The sequence below is a fragment of the Xenopus laevis genome, chromosome 5L (genome assembly GCF_017654675.1).
Source record: "Xenopus laevis strain J_2021 chromosome 5L, Xenopus_laevis_v10.1, whole genome shotgun sequence".
NCBI lineage: Eukaryota > Metazoa > Chordata > Amphibia > Anura > Pipidae > Xenopus > Xenopus laevis.
In genome coordinates, this window is record NC_054379.1 from 98,726,176 (window position 1) to 98,743,537 (window position 17,362).

Below are 17,362 nucleotides of genomic sequence, written 5' to 3' on the forward strand. Positions count from 1 at the left end.
TATCCTTCACAGTACCCAAATGGTGCATTTATTGTGGAAACAAACATGTCAGTGGGCTATATTTAATTCAGAGAGCATATGGTTGGTGTTAATTGATAACTGGAATGCCTACAAATGGCTAAAGGCACATAGCAACAGGTGATAACTACCGCAGAGCAATCTGTTCTAACAGCTCTGTGACTGTATGTGCATGCTTGTTGTGTGTACAGTTTATCCAGACAAAGGCACATGGCCCATGGAGCATTTTGACCACCATGGTCCTCTTAGGGATAACCTTGGAGTGCAAGACATTCTAGGCAGTCTGCAGTCCCTTGTAAATTACCTAAATGTGTAATAGCAGAAACTTGTGTTTTCAGGTTGGGGGGTGCTAATGAATGCTGCCCACCTCACAAGAGTATACCAATTAATCTATCAAATATCCACAGTTCTGAATCAAATCTTGATTTTTTTTTTGTTTTAAATATCTTTTCCACTGCTTTCATCTATTGAAGCATACATAACATATAAAATGAAAATGTGTCAGAAAGGTCACCAGGCAGACTAAGCACCATCCATGAATTTATTCACATGACATGTTTTGAGCAAAGCTCTTCTTCAAGTGTTTACTGAACAAGAGCCTTGCTCAAAACATGTTGTGTGAATAAATTTATAGATTCAAGCTTAGTTCTGCCTGGTGACCTTTCTCCTGCATTTTCAATTTTCAATGTCCTCAGAGTTCAGCCAAATTCTTCCCATCTGCATCATTAGTTATTGACTATTGTGCATGTGAGTAGCAGAAGAAGGTGCTTAATGGGTGCAAACATTTCTGTAATCATAGTGATGGAGGGAACAAGGGACAGAGACGAAGGAAGAGTTTTGCAATGAAATGGTGACCAACACAATGGAAGCAAAGAATATGTCAACCTTCTTTGCAACCATACTAGTAACTAGAACAATAAATATAAAAGCAAAGAAGCTGAAGTGGCAGAAAGGGCTGTTAATGAATGTGCGTTTATTGTCATACTACATGTTTCACGCACAAAAAGGCTCTTTGCCAAAGGAAAAGTTTTGGAAAGAGCTGTGTGGCTTTTATTTGTTTTTTGTCCACAAATGCATTGATTAGTAAAGATTTCTTTTTTGCTAGTCAAAATTAAATTTATAAAATGTAGCACCTAAAGTATACAATTGAGTATACAATATGAGTCTGCAATAAAAAAAAAATTCAACCGATAAGCAATGGCAAAGAAGGAGTTTCAATAAATCCATGAAAACATTTCATCAAATGTTTAGGCAAACTGAATCTTGAGCAGTCAAGTCAACTCTATGAGGAAGTACTATAAATCTAAGGAGAGTGAAAGCAGTGAACATGACGGAAAGAGGCTGAAACACACTGGCCTCAGTTATACACCAATAATTTTTTCACACTAACCTGTTCCAGTTTCTCCAGAAAACAGGTTTTTTTTTTTTTGTCTTTACACAGAAGGAGCATAATTTATTGATGTATGTAGAGCAAACACTTGATTTCATTGAGACAGTGAGTGCCAAGGGTTTCAGTAAGGATTGCTCCTCTGTATAACTTTAAATTATAGAATATATTTTACGCTGTGGAAAGTGTCTCCTGTTATTCTGCTTGGTTCAACTGCAGTTTCTCCCTTTACAAATTATTATTTGATTAAAATAAAGACTATGCAATAGAGTGTAAGCTTTTTTCCTTGTTTTATCCATGCATTGCCATTGTAGAACATTGTAGACCCACACAAAAATACTATAGCATAGAGGTCACAAATAAAGAATTTTTAGTTATTCCTCCAGACCTCAGGCTAACAATGTAAGCTCTAACCAGTGTATGAGTGATTAGAAAATAGTTCTGTGTAAACCACATGTGACTTTGTATTTGACATTGTGTTTAATAAAAAAGCATGTTCTGACAAAGAGTTTGTTTTCATTGTATATACAAAACTAAATGAATATCTCAAGGCAATATTAGGTTTATTAACTGAAACTAGAGGCACATAAAGGTTGCTGTTATGTATCTTGAAGAGCTGGAACAATTTAAGTGAATCTTGGAAATGAAAACATGGTATTTCTAGTGGTTATTAATCCTTAGATAAAGCTACATAATTTAATTTTCCTGTAGAAATAATTATACATTATAGTTATATTCGGGGGGAAAACGCTATTTGATGATTAATATTTTCATGAGAAGAATTCAATAGAAAACCATTGAATGAAGCCATAATAGGCCTTTAGAGAACATGGTGGCCTGAAAGCCAGTTGAGAATTGGAAAGAATACATATCTATTCTAGTGATGGGTGAATCTGTGCTGTTTCGCTTCGTCGTAAAATTTGTGAAACGGCGAAAAACTCACAAAACCCATTGAAGTCAATAGGCATCAAAATAATTTTGATGCGAGCAACAATTTTTCATACAAGCAACTATTTGGTCCAAATGCATTAAAGACAATGGCTGTCCGAATAATTTTGACACAATTTTTATACGTGCCAATTTTGATGCACACAATTTTTCGCCAATGAATTGTTGCGGCAGTTTTGATAATTAATTTTCTTGCTGCAAAACACGGAAAATTCACCACGAATTTGTGTCTGGTGAATTTATTTGCTCATCACTAATCTACTCTACTAGATATTTTTGGAAGCCCAGAATGAAGGTTAGTTAAGAAGAGATTGGGGTGAACAGTAAAGCACTCTCATAGGTAATTGTCTAGAAACTATGGCTAATGCATTAATGTTAACCTTTTTAAGTGCCATGGGGGGCCCTGAACAAATGTTTGACATAAAAGATAGACTTGAACTAAAAAAAATAAAAAGTCCAGTATACAATGAGTGCACTGGATCAAAGTTATCCAATATAATATGAACATTATTTGATATACATGAATTTTGCACATTTTGTTTATTTACAGAACCTGCTCGACCCTGTGGCTTATTTAATTAAAATAAATCGAAACTTCCCTGATTTAGAAAAAGTATGATTTTTTTTTGCTGTAGGAGCTTTATAAGTGCTTCTTATGTGCTTATTTGAAATGCTGAAAGAAAGTCTTGTTTAAGCTCATATAAATGTTTCTCTAGATAAGAATATCAATTGTATTTACTCTGCTGAAATGACATAATCATGGATGGATAGGATTTATTCATTTTGGTGGTAGTTGGTGCCAGTTGTTCCACAGCAAAAATCTAAACTGATTAAAAATGAGAGTACATTTCAATGTCCCAGATTTAAAGGATACTGTCATCTATGTTTAAATTTAGTAAGTACGTATTGAGAAATGTGTTTACATTTTTTTCAGCTTTTTCTGTGACTATGTTTCAGCTTGTAAGGAAAACATTACTGAATCCTCAGGTTGTTATGTTATATGAATGGTATTCTAGTATATAGCAAGAAAAATCATAAAGCCAAGATTAGATAATTCTCTGTGCTACTACTCTGATACTATCTAGTGCCTTTTTGGATGTTTTAAATATTATACTACTTGTAAACAGTTGGCCAACAGCACTAACATTCTTTATAAAAACAACAGAGAGACAACCTGTTGCATGCATTGAGGCTATTTATTAAAAGTTCTTGAACCCAAAGATGCTTCTTGCACTTCCATAGAGTTGTGCTTGGCACCAGTGCAAACATCCCACCTCCTCTTCTGAAATGCAAGAAGGTATGCTTAATGACACAGGAGAATCCTGGGGCTACACCACCATAAAGGTAATGGAAATTCCAGGGTTCCATCTGAAGGTGTCATCAACAGGCAAAGCAGATTCACATCCAGTGAATCACAAACAAACATCCTTTTAAAAATAAAAGTGCTGGAAATGATGCAATCCTCACTGTGACAAACGTATGACTCAATTGTATCCAATTCATCAAGGTGCATCAGGAATAACTGTCCTGGACGGCCAGCCATAATGAAGCTGCATTGTGGATGTAAAACTGTATGTACTTTGCACACTGCACGTGTGGTCATAAATGACCAAAAACAACCATGATTTCAAATACACTGGTACATGGGATTGTTTCATAAACTAGCTAGGAAGAGGATAAGGATAATGGAAATGTATCACTAGCCAAACACATTTCGGCACAATAGCAGTATGCCATAGAAGGAGCCTCGACAAACTGGCAAATAGCTCATTATATCATATATTGGCCCAAGGCCTTACATTATGTCTATGAATAAAAGTCAATTAAAAAGAAGTGTGTCAATTTTCCAACCAATAGGATTTCGGGTGAACAGTTCATACCAGAACAAAATGTCTTATTGGTTCAGTGCTTGCATGCTAGTCAGTTTTAAAGCCTACCGATAATTTCCTTATTGGAACATCTTGCCTAATGGTTCCAATAGACATAGGAATTAAAGTGCTCACAAGGTATAAAAATGCATTCCATTGAGTGTTTTTCTACAATCCTTGTTTCTGCCTCACATATTTGCTAAAGAGATACAGTACAGGATAACATATACCTGGATTCAAAACCAGTTATGAGAGAATGGATGATTTTTCAACTGCAGATTTCAACACAAGAAGTCCAAAAACTAAAATACATCCTTTCTGTGCAAAAAAATGTAGCTTCTTTGTGTTTATATATGTGCATGTTTGGTTATATGTATATTTATTGTGTCTGTGTATGTGTGCTGTGACATTCACACATGCCACTTAAGGTAGATATTAAACTACTTTCAATACAAATAATATTAACTCTATCATCTGTGTGGCGTTTGCTTATGTCAAAAAATAACACATTTGTACAGAAAAGCAAAGGTTTCACATCCCAGCATTAGAAAAAAGAAAATTTTTAGCCAACCGATTAATGATAAAGAACAAACTGTTAGAACAAGGGCAACATATTATTTTTCAGGTTTCTTGCTCACTGGGTGAATGAAAATGCTTAATGGGTTAATCTGAACTGAAGATGACTCCTAATAATTAATATGCCATTGAGTCTTTGGGAAAAAAAGAGGACTGTGATATAAATTAAGCCTTTCTGTTAAGCAGGAATAAAAAGGAATCAAATGTGGTATAATCCACTCTATGATTTAGTTAACATGCAAGAGAATGGTGATTGGTTTTATGGTTAAATGTCATGTAAAGGGAACATTATGCACTATGAATTTTAATGGGAAGACATATGCTCAAGTTCGCGCACACTTGTTGGGCCGGAGAAGCATTTCTCAACCTAATATCTACAGTAATGTGATTTCTGGCATATGTCTTTTTCTGGATCAGCAACCCTGTATTCTACAGCTTCTACAGAACGCTCTAGTGTCGTTTCCATGAATCAACTGCATTATCCCGAATGCCATTACATCTAACAATGTTACAATACTCATTATACATAGTCGGAAATGCTCTTCTGAAATATCTTTTGAAATGAAAGGCGGTGTATTTATTGCCCAACTGAGAGCCATAGGTATATGAGATAAACTTAATTTATTATTAGTTCTCCAATTATTCCTTAATTTACTCACTGAGGTTAGAAGGGATCTGATATAGTTTGGTTTGGTCCATTGTAGCAGTTTAATAGAGTTTTGCTGTGGACACTTAAAATAGCAATTTTAATGTTATAAATGCATGTGTAATATAATTTTTTTGGTTCTAAGTGAAGGAGAAAGAAAACAAATATAACATAAGACTGGTTGGTGTCATTGATTTATAGAATGTTACTGATGGGACCCCTGGTGGTCTAAAATGTCAGGGAAGTACGTAATGTCTTAATGCTTTCCATGATCTATGTACGTAATAGTTCCATTGTATTGCTTATTGCTGTACATTTATATCATGAATTGGAAAGGATAGTGAATGTTAATTTAACTTGAAAACATATAGCTATTATCCCAGTTATACTATATAATCTTGAGATGATACTTGAGGCCTAAACAGCTCATCATAAATATTTTTTGTTGTTTTGACCATGACTTGGTAGGATTTCTAAATCATTACCGATGTGAATTTCTAAAAATAGCACGGCCCATTATTTGCTGCTGGGTTTGAGATGGTAGTACCCATGAGAAATAGTTTTTTTAAAGACGAAGGATCATATCTGAGATTCAGGGACAAATTTATCAAAATGTGAAATTAGAGCCCACCACAGTAAAATGCCACCACTTTCGATTCATTTCTATGAGAACTTTAGGGTGAACCCATTGATAAATACACCTCGTATAGGAATGACCAGAAAGTAGTGGCATGTTACTGTGGTGGGCTCTAATTTCACACTTTGATAAATCTGCCCCGAAGTGTAATATATGGTTTTCTAATAGCAGATGCCTTTAAGGCTTCCTAAGGATTAAATTGTCCATTTTGTGCAGTAGTACATGGAGACTCATTTGAGTTGCTGGAGCTTTGTGGCATTATCAGTCATATGAAAACGATTCAAAGCTTGGGGCCTCTCAGTGGGGCGGTTAAAGATCCAATTATTTATAATGAAACGGCTCGCAAGTAACTGCAGCAATTAACACGTAAAGCTGCTGTTATTCATGGAGGACCCTAACAGTGACAGTGTTAATAGCCAACAGCATTAACTATAAGTGTTGAATCATGTGATCATGGTAGCAAACTTCCTTCTACAAAGTCCTTGTTATCAGCAGCCATGTTCACAGATAGCTTGGCTGATGTCACACTATGATGCACTCATACAACTGGGTCATTTATTCCTCTCTGTGTGTAAGCTTACATTGTAATGGCTGTTGTCACCACCTTTTCTTTGATGCTTCTGGGTCTGGAGGGATTCATATGATATTTTGTTTAGGTAAACAGATAACCTATAGAACATCAGGCATATACACAGTACTAGCCCCATAACGATTAGCTTCCTACCACCCTTCACAGCACTACAAACCACTATGACGCAGTCATTTTGTACATCATCTAAACAAGGATAACAATGGGTAAAATCTTTTATAAATGTGTCAATGTGGAGTCTGTGCATCTGTAGACTATGCCTCTAATAACTGGTGATTTGTCTTTAGAACCTAGCATAAAAATATGGAAAATAGCATGGAAACAGTGTACAATTGGTTTAATTCAGGAGTAACACAGGCAATGAATTTAATTATGGTGCTATAGGTTTAATTGAATGTTGCAAATGCAGTTTTAGGGAATGATATCAAATGGGACAAACCATAACTCAGTTTACAAAACCATGGAGCATGTGTCAGTTTAATATATTGTATGTGTGTTCCAAGTTGTCACGTATTGCATTTGGTTGGCATTGGCTACATGCTGGTGAGTAGCCATGTTCAGTTCCAGTGCAGGATCAATCTATTTAATGGAGAATTCATTCTTAGGTAATGTAGGGTCAAAAAGCCACATACGTAGAATTTCAATGTGCTCAGATGCCACACTGCATGTAATTTTATGTAAATGCCTTTTCTGTTAAATCATGCATATTATATAGTGGTGTAAATGTACAGTGAAAATAACTCGCTTGAACATTCCTCATGTGAAAGCATTTATGAATTAAAGTGACGTGCCACTTTAGGGCACTTTTTTTTTGGGGGGTGGATATAATTTTTTAAATATCACTAGATGTACTGGAATTTGCATGGATACATACTAAGGCAATGAGACCTACCTTCTTTGGGTGGGCGCTTTGCTTCCTTTGACAGGTTACAGAGCTGGGTCGTTTGCAGTTCCTGAGTCAGGCAGCCCTCAGTCTGCTCATTCAAGGGTAAGATGACATTGTTTAAGGACGCCAACGACTGATCGTCTATTCCCCATTCCCCTAAATGTTGGGGACAGGTGCATTTTGTATACATAATCCCACAAAGCTCGGTTTTCCCATTTTCCAGTTTCAGGCAGTTCTCTAACCAAGTGCACAGGACGTGGCATCCAAATTGGCTAGGGCTCACCTTATTTAACACCAAAAACTCCAAAAAGGATCTGCTGTCATCCTCCTCTCTTTTGTGTAATCCAACAAATTCAACTGGGTATATCCGACGAAGCTGGATGAAATTTTTATCATAGTGCAGAAACACAAAGGTATTCTTTGCATCACACAGCTGCATTATGGAATTGTTGATCCTCAAAAGATCCTGGATTTTCTCATAGGAGAAATGGTCGAACTGATAAGCCAGAAGGGAAAAGTTGGAGCAGCTTAAGTCCTTTTTGGAAAATTTCAGGTAGATGCTGTATTTGGTGGGATCAGGATTTTCCAACGTCCAGGTGCAATTGGTAAAGTTTTTGGGAAACATCTCACTTATTGAATATGATCCATAAATCACCCCTTTCACCAAGGCTGAGCACCAGAAGTCTTGTGCAGTGTTAAATCCAAACATAACCAGCAGATAGGTGGAAAATATATAAATCAACAAATTACGAACAGCCTTCATCCTATGTCATTTGGCCTGTAGGAAAACAAATAAAATCAAAATGCATATAGAATTCTGCGAGCATTTGAAAGCAGGGCTACTGACAATATTCTAGACAGCTGTTTTCAAGATTCCGGCTAGCTTAAAAAATAAACCTTTTCAAAAAGAAGGACGAGTTTATAGATATATATTTATATATATTATTTTCCGTGTACTGAAATTGTTCCAGCGTGTGCAAACAGTGCCACCATGTGGACTTCAAATCTGCACCTCCCTTCCAACTCCTAAATAATAATTCATAAAACATTGCTTTGTAAGGCTAAGGTTGTGTCTATGCAAATTCTAAATAAAAAAGGATAAATAGCACTTCTTTTTGATAAATGACACACTGTTTACACGTTGTTGCCTAAGACATAAGTCCTATAAATCAACATTGCAGTGTATTTTAAATCATTATTTTTATCATGTATTTATAAAAATACAGATAAACAGCAATGGAAACATTCATTTTAAAATTCTTCTTCAAAGCACTTGCCTATAAAGTAAATGCATGCATGCCTTTGTGTCCCTTACTGTGTGCGTGTCTGAATGAGTATGTAATGTGTGTGTGCTTGTGTGTGTGTGCATGGGAGTTTAATTGTGATATTCTCTGATTCTGTAAGAATGATAACCAAACAAAAACATTTTGCTAGAATTAACCTCACCTTATAGAATGTGTGGGTTGGCAGGAATATATTTTACCTTCCATGTGCAATTTTCCATGTGCCAACAGTGTGTGTATGGGAGCAAACTCTCACTGATGGCTGCCTGCCTGTAAACGTCTACCAGACTCATCTCCAGTAAGGGGGAAATGTTTAGTAAAATGACAAGCTCATGGGATACCTTGTGAATCTGGGCATTATTTGGGCACTGTACAGAGCTGCTACATCAGGAAATGCATAAATACCCCAATGTATTGTGATTATGTAGGAAATCACGCAGTTCATTACTTCTGAGCATATTGTTATGACATGGCTTTATGTGATTTTGCAGATGGCAACTTCCATATGCAGGTCTGTGTTGCATTCATTTTCTCCAGCCTAAAACTGCTTGGCCTTCTGTAGGGATAGAGTAAGCTTACTATTAATGCTGAGGCTTGCCTTATATTTACTACACAGTGCTCGATGGCCAAAAATTAACTAGAAGGTTTTCAAATGCTATCAACAGCAAGCAGTTTATCTTTGAAAAACAGATTGACCCCCACACACACACTCACACAAGCTTCAGACTACTGATCTAAGCTGACAGAATTGCTGCAAAGTTCATTTTTATAAGTGTTAACTTGACAGTCTTCTCCAGCACTGTCCCTTGGGAAATAGACATCTGGTTACTGACTTTGCTCTTTTCCCAGAAGCTATTGGATCTTCAGTGACCCCATGCCCAAAGGCTTTGGCTCAAATCTATATCAAGACTTATTTATGATCGCAGATAAACTCAAGATAGTCTAGAAAAACTAATACAAAAAGACATTCTTAGACAGAAATATTTAGGAGTCTCAAATGATAGCACAGTTGGCAGGCATACAAAAAAACCAACACGATTTCCATAGGAACCCAATACGTGTCTATTCTACAGGCAATGGTAAATGGACTGCGTTATAATGAGGCAAAGAGGACATCTTAGGGAAGGTAGATAGTAACACAAGAGGGAGGGGGAGAGAGAGAGAGAGAGAGAGAGAGAGAGAGAGAGAGAGAGAGAGAGAGAGAGAGAGAGAGGGAAAGGAGTACAAGGGAAAGTGAGAGTGAGTACAAGGGAAAGAGAGAAAGGGAGAGTGAGAAAGAGAGTATAAAGGAGAGAGAGTAAAATGGAAAGAGAGAGAGAGAGGGAGTGTGTACAAGGGAAAGAGAGAGAGAGAGGGTAAAATGGAGAGAGTGAGAGAAAGAGGGTAAAAGGGAAAGAGAGAAAGAGTAAAAGGGAGAGAGAGAGAGAAAGAGAGAGAGAGAGAGAGAGAGAGAGAGAGAGAGAGAGAGAGAGAGAGAGAGAGAGAGAGGCAAAGAGAGAAAGGGAGAGTGAGAGAGAGTAAAATGGGAAGAGAGAGAGAGTGTGTGTGTACAAAGGAAAGAGAGAGGGTAAAATGGAAAGAGAGAGAGGGTAAAAGGGAAAGAGAGAAAGAGTATAAGGGAGAGAGAGAGAGAGAGAGAGAAAGAGAGAGAGAGAGAGAGAAGAATAGAGCTCTTGTGTTCTCTCTCCCCGTTCCCAAGCAATGCAGCTCTGCGCAGTACCATGCAGACAAGTGTAGGCGGTGAGTGCCACTGTCACACTATCTAAATGCCGGAATCACTCACAAAAAAATATAAATCTCAGATTTTTTACGCCATTAAAAAAAAAAAAGAAAAACATCGTGACCACTGGCAAGTTGCCTGCGCTCTCCCCTCGCTCCTCATCCCCCAGACAGAGCGATTTAGTAATCAGAGAGCGTCTACCTACATCTCCGCTATAAATGTACCCCCTGGACTTCAAACTAGTGCGAGACATTTAATTAGACTCAGCGGAGACGGAGAGCCCAGGCAAATCCATTCACCCGCGTTCTGCCTATTAAAAAATACATGAACTGCTGCTTATTTTGTCGGTAACAGTTCATTCAGAGGGAAACACACACGCATTGACAATTGATATCAACCAAAATGTTTTTGTTTTTTTATCTGTACGTTAGTGGCAGGCGACGCCATGACTCCACAGTCCCATTATTTTGGGGTACAAACATGGGTTTCTATCAGCCTAACTTCCCACTGATGTCCCCACCAAAGATGCCCCTAAAGCCGCCTGATATGTAGCCAGGGAAGTGAAGGGGTTAACCAGCTGGGTTTGTACCTATTACAGGGGTGTTCCGACCAAGACCCCCATATTTTATTGGACTACAAATCCCGGCAGTACGTGGGGAATTGGCGGTGAGGAAAGAGGCCCTCAGGCACAACATCCCCGCTTTATTCCATTCCAGTGCCCTCACCTACACTACACTTTAAACTCAACACACATCTCTCCCAAGCCAGATAAGTTTCCCACGACATGGAGCAGGTGCCGGCAGTGTCTCTGTATGTGGCTACCACTCTACTACGTGCAGCCCCTGCAGTGCTTTATATTGAGGGAGCCCCTCAATTAGATTCTCCGCTGACATTATCTCTGCGGTTGCCAATGGAGAAGAGAACAGTCTTACCTTCCAATCCAGATTCGTGGCTCCCTCTTCCCAGGGCACTAACACAGGCACACGTCCCAAAAATAACGAAGGAAATCCTCCCTCTCCTTCCAGTCGTTCAATCCCATGTTGCACTGATCAGAGCTGGATAAAACAACCTCTCCATAGATAGAATCATCTATAGATCCTGGAATCCCGGCCAAGCCACGATTAAAGGAAAAGACAAAAAATGCTCCAACGCTCCGAAACGTTTCCAGGTATCAGGGAAAGTGAGACGGGGATGAGACTGAGATTGCAGCGTCCGGCAGCAGCAGCAGCATCACAAGGCAGCGGAGAGCGACCGCGCGGTGATGAGAAGAGGGAAGGCGACTGCCGCTGCTGCTGCTGATTTGGTTATTATTTTCGCCTTTCCCTCCCACTGAAGTAGTGATGGTCGGGTAGCGGCTCCAAACAAATCCTTGGGTGACAGTGGCGCGGATATGTGCAAATGCTTGGGTTTGGGAGGCAGATGATGAGGATAGTGAGATAGTGTGTGTGTGTGTGAGTGTATGAGTGTGTGTGTGTGTGTGTGTGTCTGTGTCAGCTTCACTCAGTGTTTAGATGGTCACAATAAAATGAAATATATACAATATATATATATATATACACACACACTGATTTCCATTCCCTTACTGTATCTGCTGCTTGGCTTGCTGGCAAAACATTCCCAGGCTGGAGATGTGGAGACAGAGAGAGAGAGAGAGCAGTGCCCTAGTGATGGGAAGGAAAGAAGTGCAGTGGCACAGAGAAGAGGAGGCTATAGTACAGCGGCTACTGCCAGCATAGCACTAATAAAACATGGCACTTATAAAACATGGCACATAGGCAAATGGGAAGCTTGTCGGCTACAGATAAGGACACGGATTGGCATCAATGTAGGAGTCAATGAAAGGCAACAGAGAAGAACCAGAGAGCAGAACCTGACCCCGTCCAGAGCCCATGAACTGGGAGAAAGACTGTCATTGTGGCATCAGGGTGGCACCGTGGAATCGGTCACTTTAAAGGATTTGCAGGGGCATTGAGAAGATTATGTAAGGGGGATCAGGCAGGTCCCTCCTCCCTCTCCACTCTCCAACCCCCTCTTCTTTTCAAAAACTCTCCCAGTAGCCAGAAGAAAGCAAGTGCAGCTAACAGAAGTGCGACAGTTGCCAGCGTGAGCCCTGCTGCAGATTAATTGATATAGGGCTGGGAGGAAAACACTTATCAGCCCTCATTTTGCTGTCTGTCTGCAAGAGAAACAATAGCAATTTTCCCAGCAAGGCTACAATTAGCATCGCACTTGTTCTTGCTCTGTTAGTTTGGGAGAGAGCAATGTAACACACACACACACAAAAGCTGGGACTAGAACATTTTCTGCAAAATTGGATCATGTGGATTGGTTTCTGTTATTCCACTTTAACCTCTTGTGTGCCTGGATTGCTGCAATTGATTTAGTGCTACAACCTGCTGGAGCTGCCTTACTGCTTCCCACACACTCCCCCTGAGTAGTAGAAGGCTGTGGCTTGAGCTGAATAAAGTGGATTAGGTATGCCTGGCAGGTACAGGGAGAGCCCCTGTGGGAGAGAGTTCTCTTTTGCTAACTCTGCCTGATCTTTCCAACCCATTGCCTTTCATTGGGAAGCATTGTGTTGTGCATTTATTCTAGGTGTCCAGAATAAATTGTGTGAGCCCTGTCTGTGCTTCTTCTTATTCTGTGCGTTACAGTGACCCGGGCATTTCCCTGGACAGTGCTGCTTGGCTTCAGGGTAATGGATGGATTCGATCACATCTGGGGGTCACCACCTGGTTAATAATAGAAGTAATGTCTTTCATAACATACTCAGCTTTCTTTGGATCCTACTGGAGGTAGAGGGAGCAAGTGTTCTATTCATGATGGATTTGAAGAGGAGCATCTTATCTTAAGCAACGTTACACCAGCCCCTGTGCTATCTGTTCTACAATCTCCCATAACAGATATATAGCAATATGTACATTTAAAGGGGTATTTAATTCTGGAAGCTTCCATTTAAGAATAGCATCTTACCCCAACATACATTCTGGCCATTCAATTTGTCCAAAAATGTATCATCGCTCGTGGGAGTTTGCTTCGTTTTGTAACCTTTGCTCATGGAATAATTGTTTTATCCTCATGGTCTAATGAAATCAAATGTAGAAATGAATGCAAGTGATTGGGTGCTGCTCTTTTGCGTGTTGTGGGTTTTATTTTGGACCTTTTGAAATATGTACACCCCCCCCACTTTTCCTACAACAATTTAGTACAATTGTTCAACATCCTAGGGACTGTGATTGACTTAAACTGACACTTTACATGTCAGCCAAAGAACATGAACACATTATGTTAAATATTTACATACCAACACATTGGCTTTAACCTTTGTCATTAAGCCAAATGTTTATGCACATACCAGACCATTCACATATTGTTCTGCACACTTCTCAGTCATCTACTTCTAGGAAAAGATACTCTGTTAGACACATGGCATATGGTAAGGTTTGGCATTGCCATCCCATTGAACTTAAACTTTTTACTTTATCCTTTATTACTTAAGACAAATGATGTGCACATACATTAGATAATTTATGCATTAAAACACCCAACACAGAGCTTTCACAATCAGCTAGCACTATGGTAATGTACTTTTAGCCTCAGGGTGGGGATTATTCATAAACACTGGGCAAATTTGCACAATTTACAATGTTTCTAAAACCATTACATTCGTTCTATAGTCACCTATTCTAAACTTGGATATTATAAGTTTCATAAACATTCTTACATTTTTACATTTAAGACAATCTGGGCAGGACAACAAAACATGCTTAAATTACATTAAGACACTTCATTTTTTGGATTATGTATTAATAATAGGCAAAACATAATATTTTTGGATTCAACCCCTCTTTGCCCTTTGATAAAGGAGCCTGGAAATTGTTTGAGAATATACAACAGTGAATACTGTTTTAATGCAACACTTGCACAGCCCCGTGGACATTTACATTTTTGTCCTATTTGAAACATTTATTTGGCACCTCTGTAGGAGGAATTTGGGGCAGAGGTGCATAAAATTGTCACATACTTACTTTGGAGGCACTGCATGAATCTGTTGCCCATCTGTTATGCACAATCCACCACCTGCTTCAAAAATGCAAACTGAGCAAAACAGCTGCATGTTCTGCTTAAGGACTAGTGTTTATAAATAGATATTACTAGATAACAACAGCTATGGGATGCATTATTTGGAATTCCCTTATCCAGAAAGCTCAGAATTACAGAAAGGCCATTGTAACAAAATCCGCTTACCCTGGTGGTCTAGTGGTGGGCCGCTCATCTTCCTGCGCCATGTTTGTTCCTTGTTCCTGTCCCCTTTATGGACGCGGAAAAGCTGGCGTGATGACGTCAGCGCGCAATGGCGTGAAATTCAAAGGGTATTTAATGGGACTTCATTCATTTTTGCATTGCCCGTTATAGGGGTTTGTTCCTGGTGTGTCTGAGCATTTAGCTACTTGTATTTTGATTCTTGATTCCTGTTGTGACCCTTGCCTGGCTTTTTGACTATTCTGACTTCTGGATCCTGACCACTGCCTGAAAACCGGATACCTCTTCTGCTAATCCCTCTGATTGACATCCTGGTTTGACCCTTGCCTGCCTGACTACGTTTATTCTCTGCCTGCCCCGACCCGGCCTGATCTGACTACTCTATTGCCTAACGCCTTGTACCACGACCTTCTGCCCAAAGACTTTGCTCACAGTTGTGCCCCTCTGCTTGTCTAGAACCCCTCGTCTTGCACCTCTCGTTTTAAGACCTGGTGGCATCTGAGTAGCTGAGGGCTCCTCCCGAGGCCAAAGGCGGCTGCTACAGGCAGAAGCACGAGCCGAGACCAGGGTGCTTGGCATCGGTTCTAGATTTAGGTTGCCAACCGGTACAGCCATCTTCCATAGACACCATCTTATCCAATATGATTTCCTTTTTCTCTGTAATAATAAAACAGTAGATTGTACTTGATCCAAACTAAGACATAATGAATCTTTCTTGGAAGCAACACCAGCCTAATGGGGTTATTTCATGTTTACATTATTTTCTAGTAGACTCAAGGTATGAAGATCCAAAGCAGTCTGGATAACAGGTCCCGTATCTGTATTAGGTGTCAGTTATACCCCTGTACCACTACCACTACTACTTCCATAATCACACCATCATATGTCTCCATGTTTGCCAAAACAAAATGGTAATGATAAATAGTTGTCTACATGTATATAATGATGTGGCCATATGGGACAACCTAAATCTTTTATGAGCTGCAGTATTTTATAATTGACCAGGGTTAATGTCCTACCTAGGCCTTATTAGCATGAACATAGATCTGATAGAAATCACATCTCTATACAGTACAGCAAGTTTCACTAGTGACTACACATGTTCCAATTATGACTCAGTTATCAAGTAGTCATTAATCATTAGGATAAGGGCAAAAATGCAACTGAAACATCTCTTGCCACACAGCACTTTATGCACATGTACAATACATTAGTGCTTAATACCAGTGAAGTCCATCTAGAAAATGTCTTTCTTACCAAGAATAACTCAGTGTAAGTAGAAAGCATGCTTCCCATTAGTACTCATGCTATGAAATGTATTTAAGTGCAGTCTGGGCTTTTACAATGTTTTATGTATTTATGTTGGATATTATGGATATTAAATATGACATTGTTTTGGCTTACATCTAGCTTTATAGTATCATGATGTTCAACAAGACTTAACATTCTTCACTAAGTATATACCTGTATCCCCCCCCCCCAGGGAACAGGGGCTTTTCATAGAATCTAGCTGCATAAAAACCTATACAGAATAATATCTGCTTGAATAACAGGCCATTTTAATCATCCCACAAAATCTATCACATATTGTAATATTTATATCAGTATGATTGGATGCACAAGTAATTTGTTGTCAGAGACTAGTCTCCCCTCGATCATTCACATGGATTGACAGTCTAACGTGAGGATGCAGAAATTTAGAGTAACAAGGACTCATTTACAAACTTTTGCAAAATGAATAAAGACCCTGCCTCAGTTCACCATGTTTTTTGACCCACAATACAACATTATTTTCCCACAAATTCCAATATTGTGTTTATTGTGTACACTGCAATCAGATGCAAAATTCGATGCCATATCCATAAAACTCAGATTTGCAGCTGTTATTAAACAGTGTACAACTTGCGCTTGAGAGGCATGGGGTCTTAGGTGGGTAGGTACATTTAGTACATGTCCTTTCAATCCATAAAATTCAGTTGTTGAAACAACAGGAGTCTATAGGCTCGTACAGCCTTACAGATGAACCCTACAGTCTTTAAAGCCTAGCAATAGATATTTATATTGTTCTTTTTTAATCAGTTAATATGACACTTTTTTTTATAACACTGTCTAATATGTTTTATTAACAAATTCCAGTAAAATGTTTTTCACAAACAATCTTTTTAAGAATAATTTAGGGCTGTCGGATGAATATTTTTAACATCCTGGCCTCTGAACTTATGATGTGGCAAATAATTGGCACAGCAAAACAAAAACAGCACTGAAATAGAAAATGATCCATTACATATCCTTAAAGGGGCTGTTCACCTTTAAATGAACTCGTAGTATGATGTAGAGCGTGTCATTCTGAGACTATCTGCAATTTTAATTTTGAGTTATTTAGCTTTTTATTCAGCAGCTCTCAAATTTGCATTTTCAGCAAATTACCATAGCAACCATGCATTGAATTGAATAAGAGACTGGAATATGAATATGAGAGGCCTGAATCGAAAGATGAGTAATAAAAATAGCAATAACTAGCCTCACATAGAATTTGCTTTC

At 38.8% G+C, this 17,362-nt stretch overlaps 1 protein-coding gene across 5 annotated transcripts in view; it reads right to left on the reverse strand.

Annotated features, from left to right (window-relative positions):
* Nucleotides 1–12,002, reverse strand: part of LOC108716926 (adhesion G protein-coupled receptor B3) — a 490,100-nt gene extending 478,098 nt beyond the window's left edge. For all 5 annotated transcript variants that reach the window (XM_018263507.2, XM_041563155.1, XM_041563156.1 and 2 more), the window contains exons 1-2: nt 11,491–12,002; nt 7,562–8,333 (exon numbers count right to left, since the gene is read on the reverse strand). In XM_018263507.2, the coding sequence (XP_018118996.2) occupies nt 7,562–8,318 (757 nt within the window). In that variant the 5' untranslated portion in view covers nt 8,319–8,333; nt 11,491–12,002. The remainder of the gene's footprint in view (nt 1–7,561; nt 8,334–11,490) is intronic.
* Nucleotides 12,003–17,362: the final 5,360 nt, after the last annotated feature.